Here is a 15,110-nt window from a genome sequence, read left to right on the forward strand (position 1 = left end):
AAGTGTGAACTTTCTAACACCCCCATCTCCTAACAGCACATGACAAAAGCCCACAACTCAAATCAATCGTCATACCACCATTTATCATTAGTTTCAGCCTTCAATGACCATATGCCCTTCATTTGAGTTTGGTGCACCCACGGCCCAAAGAAGCAAGCCTCAATGGTGCTTTTCTAGTTTATAGCCATAATCGGGTATCTTCCCATGATGGCCATATATTAACTAATAGAGTTGCTTTTGGCTGAGATGTTCAGGTTTCTTGCTAGCTTATAATTGTTCAGGAGTGTGGGTGAACCCATACACACATAAAGGCATCTGCCTAGATATTACACCTTACTTTTGCTTCAATGATAAAGAAGAGAGCTGAATTTCATTCAAAAAAAATTTGCTACATAAAACCCCAAGTTATTCAACCTTTTCGACACCATTTATCCATATGGCAGGCTGTAATAGAAGTCTTGATTCAAGGTTTTCATACATTCTTTCTTTATGACAAGTTTCCCCACTTTATTTTGACCAACTTCTGATTGTTTTACATGTAGAAACAACAAATTTAAGTTCCAAATCTAATTAAATCAAGGAGCTTAAAGAATGAGAGAGATGAAAAAGTACGATGGCAGGTCCACCACTAAAGCAGCTTTCATCCAAGGTGACGTTCTTCTGATTCAGTTTGGTTGGGTTCAAGTTAGTTACTGATCATCCCATGTCCCAATTCCCATTAAAAAATTAATCACTTGCAAAAGTCATCAAGGATATTCCGGGACAAATACCTCTACCCTACTTTTGATTGAGTCAACTAAATTTGAATTCAAGGCAATCTCAACGCTTTGTCTTCTTACGAACAATAGAAACTCCACCCGTCATCTTCCTCTCCCTGTTTCCCCTTTTCTTTTGACGCATGAGTCCTCATCTTCCAGCTACTATAAAATTCTACACAATTTCCATTGTCATAATTTTCTTTCTTTTTTTGGACTTCCAGTCCTAAGGGTAGTCAAACCCAAATAGAAAAATATTTTGAGCAGCATCGCATGCAGTGAATTAGAAAGAATAACAATTCGACAAATACCCACTACAAGTCAAAATTATACGTCACTACAGCATTCAGTAAAATTGACTCCAGCAAATCTATTTCACAATCCCAATCCTACATATTTGACTCAATCACCATATCCCTTTATTTAAGCTCCATCATCCGACCAGCAATAGCATAGAGATAGATAAATCAACGATACAAACAAATGTAAAACGAGCAATTTGATCAGAACCATTACCTGGTTTGAAAAACACTGACAGCCCAAAATCGGTGGCTTTCAACGGCGAGTCCTCGTCGGTGTTCAACAACAAGAAATTCTCCGGTTTCAAGTCCCTATGCATCACGCCCATCGAATGGCAATTGTGCACGACAGTAACGATCTGGCGGAAGAGCCCGGCGGCGGCCCGCTCGGAATAGTGGCCCTTGGCGGTGATCCGATCGAAGAGCTCGCCGCCGGCGCAGAGTTCCATGACCAAATTGACCGCCTGGCGGTCCTCGTAAACGCCCTTGAGCTCAACGATGTTACGGTGGCCGGTGAGGTGGTGCATGATCTGGACCTCGCGGCGGATGTCATCGATGTCGTCCTTGCTGCGGAGCTTGCGAGTGGCGATGCGCTTGCAGGCGAATTGCTCGCCGGTGGCGCGGTGGGTGACGAGGTAGGTGACGCCGAACTGGCCGCGGCCGAGCTCGCGGCCGATGATGTAGGTGGACCGGACATCCTCCATCGGGCGGCCAAGGAAGCGGCCGTTGCCGCAGAGCAGGCGAGTGACAGCGTTTGCGGAGGATGAATGTTTCCGGCGTGGTGATGGGGGAGGGTGGTCCGATGCGGATGCACCGCCGGCGGGGTGGGCGGCGGCGTCATGGGGGTGGGCGTGGCGGTTACCCATTCATGTGTTTGAAAGTGGGTTTAACAGTAATTCAGAAATGGCCACCAAAATGAGTTCAGAGGTCTGATATTATTTTCAGTTTAGATTTTTCCTAACAACAGTCTACAGTTACAACTTAAAAAAGTATTTATTTCATTCACAATTAATTCTATGCTTAGGATAAAAAAAATAAAAGAAAAATTATTAAAACCTAACTTTAAGGATATACTTCACTACCTCAAAAAGTGTAAAAACTTAGGTTACATTCTTTTTGTTATTTTCAAGTCATTTTTAGTTTTTAATTTTTTAAAATAATGAAAACGCGTTCTCTTTATTATTTTTAAAAATATATTTTTTTAAAAAAAATTATAAAAAAAACTCAAAATAACAAAAAATTGTTTTGAGTATTTTAATGTAAAACAAACTCTAAACTTAAAACACATTTATTTATTTATTCATATTTTATTATTGTAATAGAAAAAAATATTATAAAATTTATTAACTTTAAAATGTATATATTTTTTTAATAATATATTAACATTAAGAATTTCTAATTTACTGAATAATCAAATTTATTAAATAAAATATCATTAAAAAATTATTTTCAAATTTTCAAAGTGAACACGTTTTCTAATTTTTTATTTTGAGAAATAGTTTTTTAAAATGACAAAAAAAAGTATTTTTAATTTTTTAAAAACAGACTACCAAAATAAAAAATTGAGAACGAATTCAAAACTCAAAATTAAAAATTAAAAAATAAAGAGAACGCAACCTTAATAAATGATGATTTTTTGTCTAAAAATATTTTTTTTCTCCAAACTTAAAAAGGAAAACTTTGGACACCAACAACTAGAAGTCAAGAGACTTGAAGCATCCAAGGCACCATTTTAAATTTGCCCATAGCGCTTTCATCAATGAACCCATACTTCTAAAAATGTGAGTGTTTGAGCATAGTTGATAGTAAAGAAAACGAGAGCCCGAGGTCAAAAACTAACTATGTGTGAATCTATATAAGGATTTACATGTTTTAAAATATTTTAAAAATTAAAATAAACATCAAAATAGTGCAAAGCAAAAACGAAAACAATTCTATCAAGACTCAATATACTTCATCCATATGCTTGAAAAGAAAAATCATGCCATAGAAGGTTTTTTTATAAAACTTTACGAAGAGTGTTGTTGCTGGTTGTCCAAGTGGTGGATGCTCCTTCTTGCTATCTGTTCGAGCTCCCATAACTAAGCAATTACTCCGGGTGTGTAACGCCCCATTTTTCCAAATACACAACAACGTGAAATATTAGCAGACATCACTTATGGGCGTTATGGAAACCCTTACCAACGGAGGCATTTGAATCGAATCTGAAAACTTAACGAAAGCTAAATAAATGGGTTTCCACTAGATTCCTTTATATGAACAGGAAACGCATATAGCTTTCAATAAACCCAAAAGACACAACTCATTACTTGTAGTTATAACTACAACACATGCTCAAACTAGCGAATAAACCCTCATCATGGCAACTTCCCCATATAACATTTGAAGTGCACCAATTGAGATATTACACCCACACAACCTTTAGTACAACTGTAGGACACCCACACATTTAATGCAAACTCGATCATCCTAGCTACTATTACAATACATCACTTGAATTACATAATGAAATAAAACCCTAAGCTAGCTGCAAAGCCCAAAGCTAGCCAAGCACCACCCTTTTGCCCTTACTCGAACTAGAACCTGGAATACCTGGCACTTCTGAGAAACCTGGGACGTTGAATGTTCCAGGGGTATGAAACACCTGAGTTAGATAAAAACATCTAAGTAAGTGACTCAGAAAAGGAAAGTACATGCGTGCAAATGCAATAATGCCATTATGAAATCCACCCCTGTGGTAGCAATGCCAAGGTGTTGCAATCACCTCTGTAGTCATCATAGTCACCCCTGGCTCACCGTAAGAGCACGAGTTCTTCCATGATGGCCCAACAACTAGCCACAGTCACCAACACAAACATGATATACGACAAAGCAGAAGGAATATACATAGCCAAGGGAAAATATGACATATAAACCACAAAGGCATGATATGCAAGCAACATCCATACACAAGTGAAGCAACAAATGCTCAAAGTGTCACAAACATGCAAGAATCACTCACCTTGACCGATTACCTTAGGAAGCACAGTTCACAACTAGCAGAATGGGTTTTCTCACAGTTTTTCTTACTGCTTGGCACGAACTTCGAGAAGGACCCGAAAACTCCGTCAAGGCTCATTCTCCCTCATTTCTCTCCCGATTTCTCCCTTCTTTTTGGTAGCGTTTCCTCTCTCAAACTCCATTCCTTTTCCTCATTTCTTGGTGCCCAAAATGAATCACGCCAAAGCCCTTTTTTATAGGGAACTCCGGCGAACCAAATCGCGCCACGTGTCGCGTCCTCATTCCATTCATGAGCATCCAACCAAAGTATGCCATGTGTCCCTGATATTTTGAACCTCCACATGTTTAATTAAATTTTCAAGATTCCCCATCATTACATCCCACACGGTAAATTACTTTTTCTACATTTCCCATCATTACACCTTTAATTAACAACTACATCCTACATGATTAATTGCATTTTCAACATTTCTAATCATTACACTTCAAATCCTATCTCCAAGTGGCCAATGAATGCTTACCACATGTCCTTAGGGATAAGGCTTGAAGACTTTTGCAAACTTGGAAGCTAAGTAAGCTTTTCCTTAGCCAATCATGCAATGCCACCTCAAAGAGTCATTATGAGCCATCATGTGATCTTATCTTATCTTCCAAGTGGCCAATGGTTGATTGCCATGTGTCATTGAAGATAAGGCTTCATCATTTCTCTCATGTGCATCCAACCCAAATGCACCACTCGTTTCTTAATTGAATTTAATAGAGTTTGGAATCCAAAGCTCCATTTGATTTGAATTTGAAATCCATGATACCTTGAAGAGATATTTTTAAGATTTCAAGAACTACACATTGGCCCAAACTTTTCGGGTAATTTGCACTTAGGCCCTTGCAACTTGGTCCCCGGACCATTTTTAATTGCACTTTTTTTTTCTCTAAAAAATGGATAAATTACACTTAGCACCCCAAGATTTTAGGTAAATTACACTTTTATCCGAACTTTAATATTTACGATTTTGCCACTGGTTCAGAAACTGAACCTTTGCCTCAAGGCTTCTATAATCCCTTAAAATGACCTATTTCCCCAAGTATTAGAACCTAATAACCTCAGGTATTACATCATATTTGAGTTAAAAATTTAGGATGTTACAGGGTGACTAGCTCGCCTTTTCACTTGTGAAGAACCTAGTCAGTCCATGACCGAGATACTACCAGAACTCTCTAATGGATTTAGGCTAGAACTCTCTCAATGGACGCGAACTGTTGATTTATGGGTGTTCCTCCTAGGGATGGCAATTGCAATTGAAATCGTGGGGAACTGAATCGAAATCAAACTAGTCAACGCAGTTAAAAACTATTTGACTAGGTAATGATTTGGTTTGGGAAAAAATTGAACACTGTTTCAATGGGTATGGTTTGGTTATGGTTTTCATTAAATCTAAACTAAAATCCGAATCAAATGTGTGAGTAACCGAACCAAATCGAAATGAATATACATATATATAATATATATATATTTATTTAATATATTATATATACACATAATATATATATTGACTAATGCATTTTTTTACAAGTATTTTAACTGATGCATTACAAATATATAAAATATTTAACATTTATAAATTAATTAACAAATAAAAATAAAACCTAATCTTAAATTATTTTATTTTTATCAATCAAATAATTATTAATAAAAATAACTAATTAAATATTTAAAAAAAATAAAATTTGGGGGGAGATTATGGATCAAACTAAAAAAATCATGATTAAGACCGAAACCAAATGGTTTGATTATGGTTTTTAATTTTTAAAACCAATGGGTAATGGTTTGATTTTGGTTTTAGTAGTTTAAGTTTGGTTTAGTTATGGTTATAGGTGTCAAAAGGGCCGGCCCGAGTCGGCCCACGGGCTTTTTAAAAGGGCCGGGCCGAGCCCGGGCCCTTTTGCCATGGATAGGGCCCGACCCGGCCCATGGCCCCCCTACAAAGGGGCCAGACCGGGCCGGGCCAGGCTGGCCCGTGGGCTAGAGGGTCGGGTCGGGCAGCCTACAAGGCTTAGCGGGCCGGGCCCGACCCTTTTTTTTTTTTTTTTTTTTCTTTTTTTAAATAATTTATTAAAAAATAATACATATAATATATACATATATAAATATCAAAACAATGCATATATAAAAATTAATTTTATTCTTTTTAAAATATTTTCTATCTTAATTCTTAAGTTTTAAATATTATTTCATTATTTTATATTTCAAAATTCTATATGCCTTATAATTTTTCTTGTGAATTGATATGAAAAATAATGTACATATAAAAAGGATAATGTTTATTTATAATTTAAATATATAAAAAATTTAATTTAAAAATTTTAAATAAATTGATGGTTATTATTTATATATATTTCGAAATTAATTTTTTTAATATCCAATATCAATAATTATTAAAAAATAACAAAATTAAAAAAAAATGAATAAGAGCCTTATTGGCCCATAAGGGCCCAACGGGCCACGGGCCGGGCCGTGGGCCTAATTTCTTTGGCCCAGCCCAGCCCGTTTGAACAAAGCCCGGCCCGTCATGGGCTGGGCCAAGCGGCCCACGGGCCGCCTGGCCCTTTTGACACCTCTAGTTATGGTTTTAGCAAAAACGAAAACCAAATTGAGCCATTGCCAACCCTAGTTCCTTCTTAGGTTGTTACTTGGCTATTCAATAGTTTCTTTGAATGAGAGAAGAAGAAAAGGTGTTATACCCACCATCTCTTGGAGCAAGAACAATGAGATAACTATAGCAATGGAGAAAGATGAGCAAGTAAGCAAGCAAAAGGAAAAAAAGAAGGAGATAACGAGAGAGATGGGAGCTACCAAGAGTGATCACCTCTAAAACCCTCTCTTCATCTTTTAATCTCTCCAAATCCCCTTTTCGTACCCCTTTGCACGCCATTGTCCTCCTCCAAATCGTCTTTTGCTATCAAGATGACAAAACATCAAATGCTCATGTTAAACCACGCGGTGGAATTCGGGTTGACATAAGATTATTGTTTGGTCGATCGAAGTCGATCAATGCCCTACTGACCAAGTTCGGTCAATCGAAGTGGACCAGAACCTGGGCAGTTCGAGTTCGTTCAATCAAGCTACATAGTTCGTTCAATCAAACTTGACCAGAACAACACGACTCAGCTTCAGTTGATCGTATTGAAAAATATAGTCAACCAAACTTGACCCATTTCCACCCACTTCATAGTTATTGCATTCTGGCCCCACTATTAACAAATAATAGCCCTTGCATTATCCAATAATGCAACTAAGACCCTTGTTATCCAGTAGTAATCTCCCATATCAAATAGTAACCAAAATCATTGTCCCACAATGATGAAGAACATACTAAGAGCAATGGATCACTAATTTACACATTATTCGGTATGTGTGTAACTTTCTAGATTCACAACCATAGAATAATCAAGATATGTCAACTCCTTGGCGTTGGTTAATCCTATCGACCTACTAAAGGGATTTCTCCAAATCCCCAAAGCACCCCGAAGGATCCTAAGTATCCACTAACCAGGACATAAGACAATTCTAATGGCAATGAAGTTTAAATCCATATGAACCTATTAAGGTTCCTTGATTACCATGCATTATAGTCATTCCATTAACTAACATGCCGATCGAGTAAAAGTTATGGACTGATTAAACTCACAGAACTTGATAACTATGACAAATCCACTAAGGTGTGTGATATAGGTAGTATGTCAAATCCAATCTGACATTTGAACTCTTTCCAATCTCATGCTTACCCTTGCCAGGGGATTTCCAATCATAATAATCAATACGATTACATAGGATGTATGCCTCCATCCAATTGAGGTCAATGGATCTCATCAGTGAACATCTGTCTCCATACACCACAATGAGCATCCCCACCTCATACATCAGATGGTTCCGCTCAACGATAAATCATTGACGCTAGTACATAAGACATTATGTCACATTTAGTCCAAGGACTAGATACACAATCAAGAACCAGCAACAGATCATTAATCCTTAAGTCTTGTGATCTATAGTAGGCATCACATTCAGCAGATGTTTTACCAACACCAATCCACATTATGGGAATGGGGTGGTGAGTCACATGTGATGTTCTTAAAATGGGTTATGTCTATGATCATATCCTGTGCAAGTATGTCAAAGTGGTCCACCGTCATAAACAATATCGCCATGAGGTGAATTCGGAGAATGAGGAAGAAGAAGGCGATGCCCCAGAGTAAGCAGCCTCTAAGCCACCAAGAGAGGTTGGATCATTATCTCAAGTAACCCTAGACATGTTAGCATCCATTCAGTCTATCATAACTAAAGGATTTGCAAACATGACTAAGAGATTTGAGGATACATTGGCTCTCCAACAGGCCTCGTTTTTTACTCACATTACAAAAAAATCAAAATTTAACGATGATTTTTTTTTTTTTTTGGTTATTTTGCGACAATTTTCAAAACTGCCACAAATACAGCCGTCGTGAAGCATTTAACGACAATTTTCAACAACTGGTAGAGTAATTGCCGCAAAGTTATATTTTTTGCCGCAGTTTAAGAACTACCGCGAAATAATAGATTTGGCAACAATTCGTAACATTTAGCGACAGTTTCAGAACCGTCACTAAAATCCATTAAATCATTGAACTTTAGAACATGACTTTTGGCGACGCTTGCCTAACGGCCCGTGCGACTGCTCGTCTAGCCGCCTTCGCGCCACGTGGCCACGTGACCCCATGTCCGCTTGCCACAAGGCAATGCTGGAATTTTATTCCAGTTAGTGCATTTCCCCAGTTTCAATCCCAAGACCTCCCATACATGTGAACGCGCGTGAAGCCAGCCAATCTGCAAAGCCCCCTTGTTATGTATCCGCGCATATTAATTATATACTAATCCAACTACTATTTTCTAGAATTACATTTTATACTTTTTTAATATAAATTAAAAAAATAATTAATTAATTAAATTAAAAATATATTTTTTTAAAAGAATAATGGAATAAATTAAAATAAATTAATTGAATTAAATTAAATAAATTAATTGATTAAAAAATAAAAAAGAAGAGTTAACATATTTTTTAATTTTTTTATAGATTATTTTATATATTTTTAATATGAATATTAGATTATTTTCTAAAATTTTGTGGCGATTCTTTAAAATCGTCGAAAATGTTAATTTTATTTATTTTTTAGTTATTAATTTTTTTTTAAATTTTGCGACGATTCTTCAAAATCGCCACAACTGTTAATTTTATTTTATTTTTTAATTATTAAATAATTTTCTAAATTTTGCAAAAATTATTAACTACTGCAAATGTTAATTTAATTTATTTTTTAATTATTAAATTATTTTTTAAATTTAACGACAATTTTTCAAAAATTGTCGTAAAAATTAATTTTAAAATTATTAAATTTTGCGACGATTTCTTAAAATTGCCACAAAATGTTTAAGAAATCGCCACAAAAAACATATTTTGCAAACACTCAATGACAAAGTGGACGCACATCATCGCCACACTAGAGAGCATTTGGATAGTCTTTGCGACCAACTAGGAAATTTAGAAGAGTTAGTCTATAGTTTTCATAGGGATGACTCATTTGATTCCCTAGCTATTTAGATTTTTGATTGGTTTCCATGTAATTTTTGTTGGCCTTCTATGTTTTTTTTTTTCTATTTGAAAGATCTACTACATTACTTGGGTTATGTTCTTGTTGATCAGATGATTGTTAGCGTCTTTGTTTTTCTATGATCCATATTTTTTTATTATGATAAAAAGGAGGAGAAAAATGGACACATGCTTGTTTTGGTGTTTGATATTGATATCTAATGATTCTGATCTTGTTTTGATATTGCAAGCGTGCCAAGAGAGGAAACCTTCCCATTATTTTAGGTTTGTGTTAATATTCCCCGTATGAGTTTAAGAGGGGGTTAAATTGATTTTTCAAAATCTAATTTTATTTTTCAAAAGGTTTTATCATTATCAAAAAATAAGGGGAGAATTGTTATGACATAGTTTTTGATTAATGAGAAAATATGTTTGATAAAAAACCAAAATTAGATCCAAAAACTCAATGTGTTGAAATCAGGTTTCGAAATAAGAGTCCTTGGTTTCGAAACATGTACATATGGTTTTGGTTTGAAAATTCAAAAGTTTGAAAAATTTAAAATTTGTGCATTATGTTTCGAAAAAATACCCGTCGCTGATTCCGTCACTAAAAAATACTCGTCGAAAAAATTTGTGCACATATGGGTACAACCCCTGTCGTTTATTCCGTCACTAAAAAATACCCGTTGCTAAATTTTAGCGACGCCATTTTTAGCGACAGAAAGGTACCCATCGCTAAAAAATTTAGCGACAGATTTTGATGTTTTAGCGATGGAATTTTTCATCGCTAAAACACTGATTTTTTGTAGTGTGTTGTCTATATTTCGAATGTTTTCTGAGTATGTATGTTATGTTTTGAATTTTGAATATTACATTTCGAAACATGCATGTTATGTTTCGAAATCTCTGTCGTTTCTGACAACAAGTATAAGAAAATTTAAAATATATTTTGTGGAAATGTTTTCTTTTGTATCTTAAAGCAGTTCAAAACTCTAAATTCCATTTTTGGTGAAAGCAAATTCAAATTTAAAAGGTGTAATCATTGCAAAACTAGGTAGATAAATGTTTTGTCTTGTATTAAATGCTATCTCAGTCTGCAAGGCCAGCTGTAAAGTTGAATATTTCAAAACATGGAGTATATGTTTTGAAACCTCAATGCAAATTAGGATGTTTTGAAACCCGATTAGTTATGCTTTGAAATATGATCTTAAATTTCATGAAATCTTATCTCTAACGACTAGACACGACCAAAAATTCTATATTTTCATATAAATAGCAGATGTTTAAAGATAAAAAAGTAGAGAAGAGAACCAAAAAGCATTTATTGAGGTATCAAAGTAAAGAATCCTCTATTATTGTGCATTGAATGTGTAAAGGAGAAGAAAGTGGAATCAATAAGTGTTATTACTCCTAGCTCTCCTTCTCTCAAATTGTTATAAGAGGTTGGTACAGCCATTGGTAAGGCATTTATTGATATCAAAGTTGGTTAAGCTGTAAAATTAATTTATTTTATTTTACCATTTGTGGTGAGGTTTGAGTTTAGCCTTAAAAACTCATTCTATGTAAAGGTTTTGGGGTGAATCTTGGTAAAACCCTTGTTTTCTTTGTTGAAAGTGATTGGGATTGAAAATCCTTCAAGTGGGAAGACTTGAAGTCATCATGCAACTAGAAATGCTTCTTTACTTTCTGATGTTCATCCACATTGTGGGAAACGAGTCATTGTAACAGCTGATAATTAATTACTTCATGTAGTGAAAAAAGGACATTTTAATGTCAAGGCTAATATTTCAAATGCTAAAGGTGTCTCTCTCAAGGATGTTTATCATGTTCCAGGCTTAAAGAAGAATTTTGTCTCGGTCTCTCAATTAGTTGATTCTGGGAGTTATGTTCTCTTTGGTCCGGATGATGTGCAGATTCTTTCAAATGTAAAATATATTGCTACTGATGTTTTACTTACTGGGAAAAGGAAAGAATCATTATATGTATTCTCTACAAGTGATGCCTATGTTGAAAAGACAAGTTAGAATGCAAGTGCAACACTTTGGCATGCTCAGTTAGGCCATGTTGGTTATCAATTGCTACAGAAAATCTCTACAAAGAAACTTCTTGATGGAGTTCCCATCTTCAAGGAAATTCATCAAGATATGGTTTGTTCTGGTTGCCAATATGGAAAATCACATCGTCTCCCTTTCCCGAATTCAAAGAATAGAGCTTCTGCTGCTCTATAGCTAGTACATTCAGATCTGATGGGGCCAACAAGAACACCCAGTTACCATGGTTTTCACTATGTAATGATTCTTGTGGATGATTTTTCTCGGTTCACTTAGGTGTTTTTCTTATACCATAAAAGTGAGACTCTATCCAAATTTATTCAATTCAAGGATAAGGTGGAGAAAGAGTTTGGGTTGTCAATAAAGTGTCTACACACCAATAATGGAGGAGAATACATGTCTGATCAATTCCTAAATTACTGTAGAGAACATGGCATTCGGCGTCAAATGACTTGTCCAGAAACTCCACAACAAAATGGAGTTGTTGAGCTCATGTTGGCACATCTCACATCCATGTGCTTGTCTTGGTTACATGTAAAGAACCTTCTGAGAGAGTTATGGGCAGCAGCTATTCAATCAATCTGTCATGTCATAAATCATCTACCTCCATGGCCAGGGACATAATTATCTCCTTTTGAAGCACTATACCATCACAAACCCAATGTGAGTTATTTTCAAGTTTTTGGATCAGTTTGTTATGTTCATGTCTCAAAAACTAATAGGGCTAAGCATGATCCAAAGGCAAGGCATTGTATTTTTGTTGGTTGTGACACTCATAGGAGAGGATGGAGATGTATGGATCCAGAAACAAAGAAAGTCGTTGTTTCTCGTGATGAGGTGTTTGATGAAGTTTCATCACATCAAATTAATGCAAATACAAATAGAGGCAAAACTAATCTTTCGCCTTTCTTTGATGACGATGCATCCAGTGAAAGGGGGAGTAATACTACTCATTTTAAAGAAAATATTTAGCAAGATGAGATTGCAGGGACTGTGATTCGGAGGTCTTCTAGACAAAGAAAGCAACCTGATTATTTAACTGATTATGAAGTTCAGTTAAATCATTGCTTTGTCGTGTCTTATTTTCTGTTGGGAGATTCATGTGAAAATGAGCCTAAGTCTTACAATGAAGCTAAAGGTATTCCTGAATGGGAAGAAGCAATGTAGGAGGAAATATCAGCTCTAAACAAGAACTGCACATGGGAGCTTGTTCCTAAGCCAAAAAATGCTAATTTGGTTACTTGTAAATGGGTATACAAGTTGAAGAAAAAAACTGACGGCACTATTGACAGGTATAAAGCCCGTCTAGTTGCTCGTGTTTTTTCTCAGCAATATGGTCTAGACTTTGAAGAGACTTTCAGCCCTGTTGCTAAAATGGTGACTATTCGGATAATTATTTCATTAGCTACTTGCAAAGGTTGAAAATTGTGGCAACTAGATGTGAAGAATGCATTCCTCTATGGAGAGTTAGATCGTGATATTTTTATGGAGTAGCCACATGGTTTTACTTCTAAGGAGTTCTCTTATTATGTTTGCTAACTCGAGAAGGCTTTATATGGACTTAAGCAAGCTCCACGGGCATGGTTTGGTAAGATTGCTCAATATCTTGACTTTTGCGGGTTTAAGTCTTCTAATGTTGATCCCAGCTTATTTATTACGAAAACACCTGCAATGTGTATCATGCTTCTTCTTTATGTGGATGATATGATCATTACTGGAGATAACCATGTTGAAATAACTCATCTGCGAGATGCATTGTCTATTTGTTTTGAAATGAAGAGTTTGGGTGAAGCTAGATGTTTCCTTGGCCTAGAGGTTGAGCAATCAGATGGCTATTTTATTTCTCAAAAAGGATATGCATCAAGTTTATTGAATCATTTTAACATGGGGGAGTCAAAAGCAATGACAACTTCAATGGAACATAGTTTGAAGTTGACTAAAGTAGAGGGAAAATTACTAGAAGATGCAAAAAAAAATTGAGAGCTTGTTGGTAGTTTATTCTATTTAACTATCAAAAGACCTAATATTTCATATTCCGTCAGTGTTATTTCTCAGTTTATGGACAAACCATGTGAGGCTCATTTCATTGCAGCAAAGATGATTCTTTGCTATGTAAAAGGCACTCTAAATTTTGGGTTACTGTATAAGCAACATGAACCTTTCTCTTTGATTGGTTTTGTAGATGTAGATTGGGCTGGTAACGTTAATGATAGGCACTGCACAACTGGGTATTATTTTAATACAGATTCAACATCAATCTCATGGTGCAGTAAAAAGCAAACTACTGTTGCTCTTTCTAGTTGTGAAGCTAAAAATGTAGCAGCTACTATGGCCACTCAAGAATGTATTTGGCTTCAGAGGCTTATTCAGGAAATGTTTTCTGCATTTGATTATCTAGTTCCTATTCATTGTGACAATGAAAGTGCAATTAACCTTGCTAGAAATCTAGTTTCCCATGCCCACACAAAGCACATTGAAACACATTATCATTTTGTTCGAGAAAAGGTTCTGACTCAAGACATTTAGCTCTAGAAAATACGAACAGAAGACCAAGTTGCTGACATATTTACCAAAGCACTTGTCAAAGCAAAGTTTAAAGTATTTCGAAGTGCTCTTGGTGTTGTTGACAGTAAGTTTGCATTAAGGGGGAGTGTTGCAAATTAATGCAACTTATTGATATCATAAACATTAGATATTTTTGACTTTTTTGAATAAGTCTTATTCAGTTTCAAGTCTTCCATTTATTTAGGAAATGGATTGTGTCTTTCTCTTTTTTAGGAGTTAGTGGTTTTCAAGCAGATAAACACGTTGGTGTTGGTTGAGATATTTTTGGATAATATTTAGTATTTATAGAGTCAGTAATCAGTGTGTATTTACACACTTCTTCATTCAACTATTATTTTGAGTAATAAAATTCCTTTTACTCCTCTAATTTTGATCTGGTTACTTGTTCTGTTATTAGTTACTGTTCTCAATTTTGTCAGTTACTGTTCTCAATTTTGTGTTACACTATCTATGTTTGTCTTCTCTTGCATAGGATTGTTAAACGCAATTGAGGATTCAAGGGTCTCCTCTGATGTGTTCTCAAAAAGCTATGTTACATCAAGGCCATGTAGAAAATCATGGAATGCAGGAAGAAATTCCATCATATTATTCTACTCAAGTTGAGTCGTATAATCTATGAATGCATAAAGTGGAGAATCTGAAAAGCATTGGCCAAACAGAAAGAAGAGGAATCCATGATGGAGAATTGAAAAGCTGTTCTTGTTATATATAAATATCTATTAATATTATCTAGTAATAATAACATTGATAGTTTTATCATATATATTATAATCTATTCTTTATTTTACTTTATTTAAAAAAAGTAGTAGTTATGGGACC

At 35.4% G+C, this 15,110-nt stretch overlaps 1 protein-coding gene across 1 annotated transcript in view; it reads right to left on the reverse strand.

Moving 5' to 3' along the window:
• The window catches only part of LOC127786885 (calcium-dependent protein kinase 15-like), a 35,218-nt gene extending 33,238 nt beyond the window's left edge, over window positions 1-1,980 (reverse strand). The window contains exon 1 of the mRNA XM_052314601.1: window positions 1,272-1,980. Coding sequence (XP_052170561.1) covers window positions 1,272-1,920 — 649 coding nt within the window. The 5' untranslated portion in view covers window positions 1,921-1,980. The remainder of the gene's footprint in view (window positions 1-1,271) is intronic.
• Between the last annotated feature and the right edge of the window lie 13,130 nt (window positions 1,981-15,110).

The sequence above is a fragment of the Diospyros lotus genome, chromosome 12, assembly GCF_014633365.1.
Source record: "Diospyros lotus cultivar Yz01 chromosome 12, ASM1463336v1, whole genome shotgun sequence".
NCBI lineage: Eukaryota > Viridiplantae > Streptophyta > Magnoliopsida > Ericales > Ebenaceae > Diospyros > Diospyros lotus.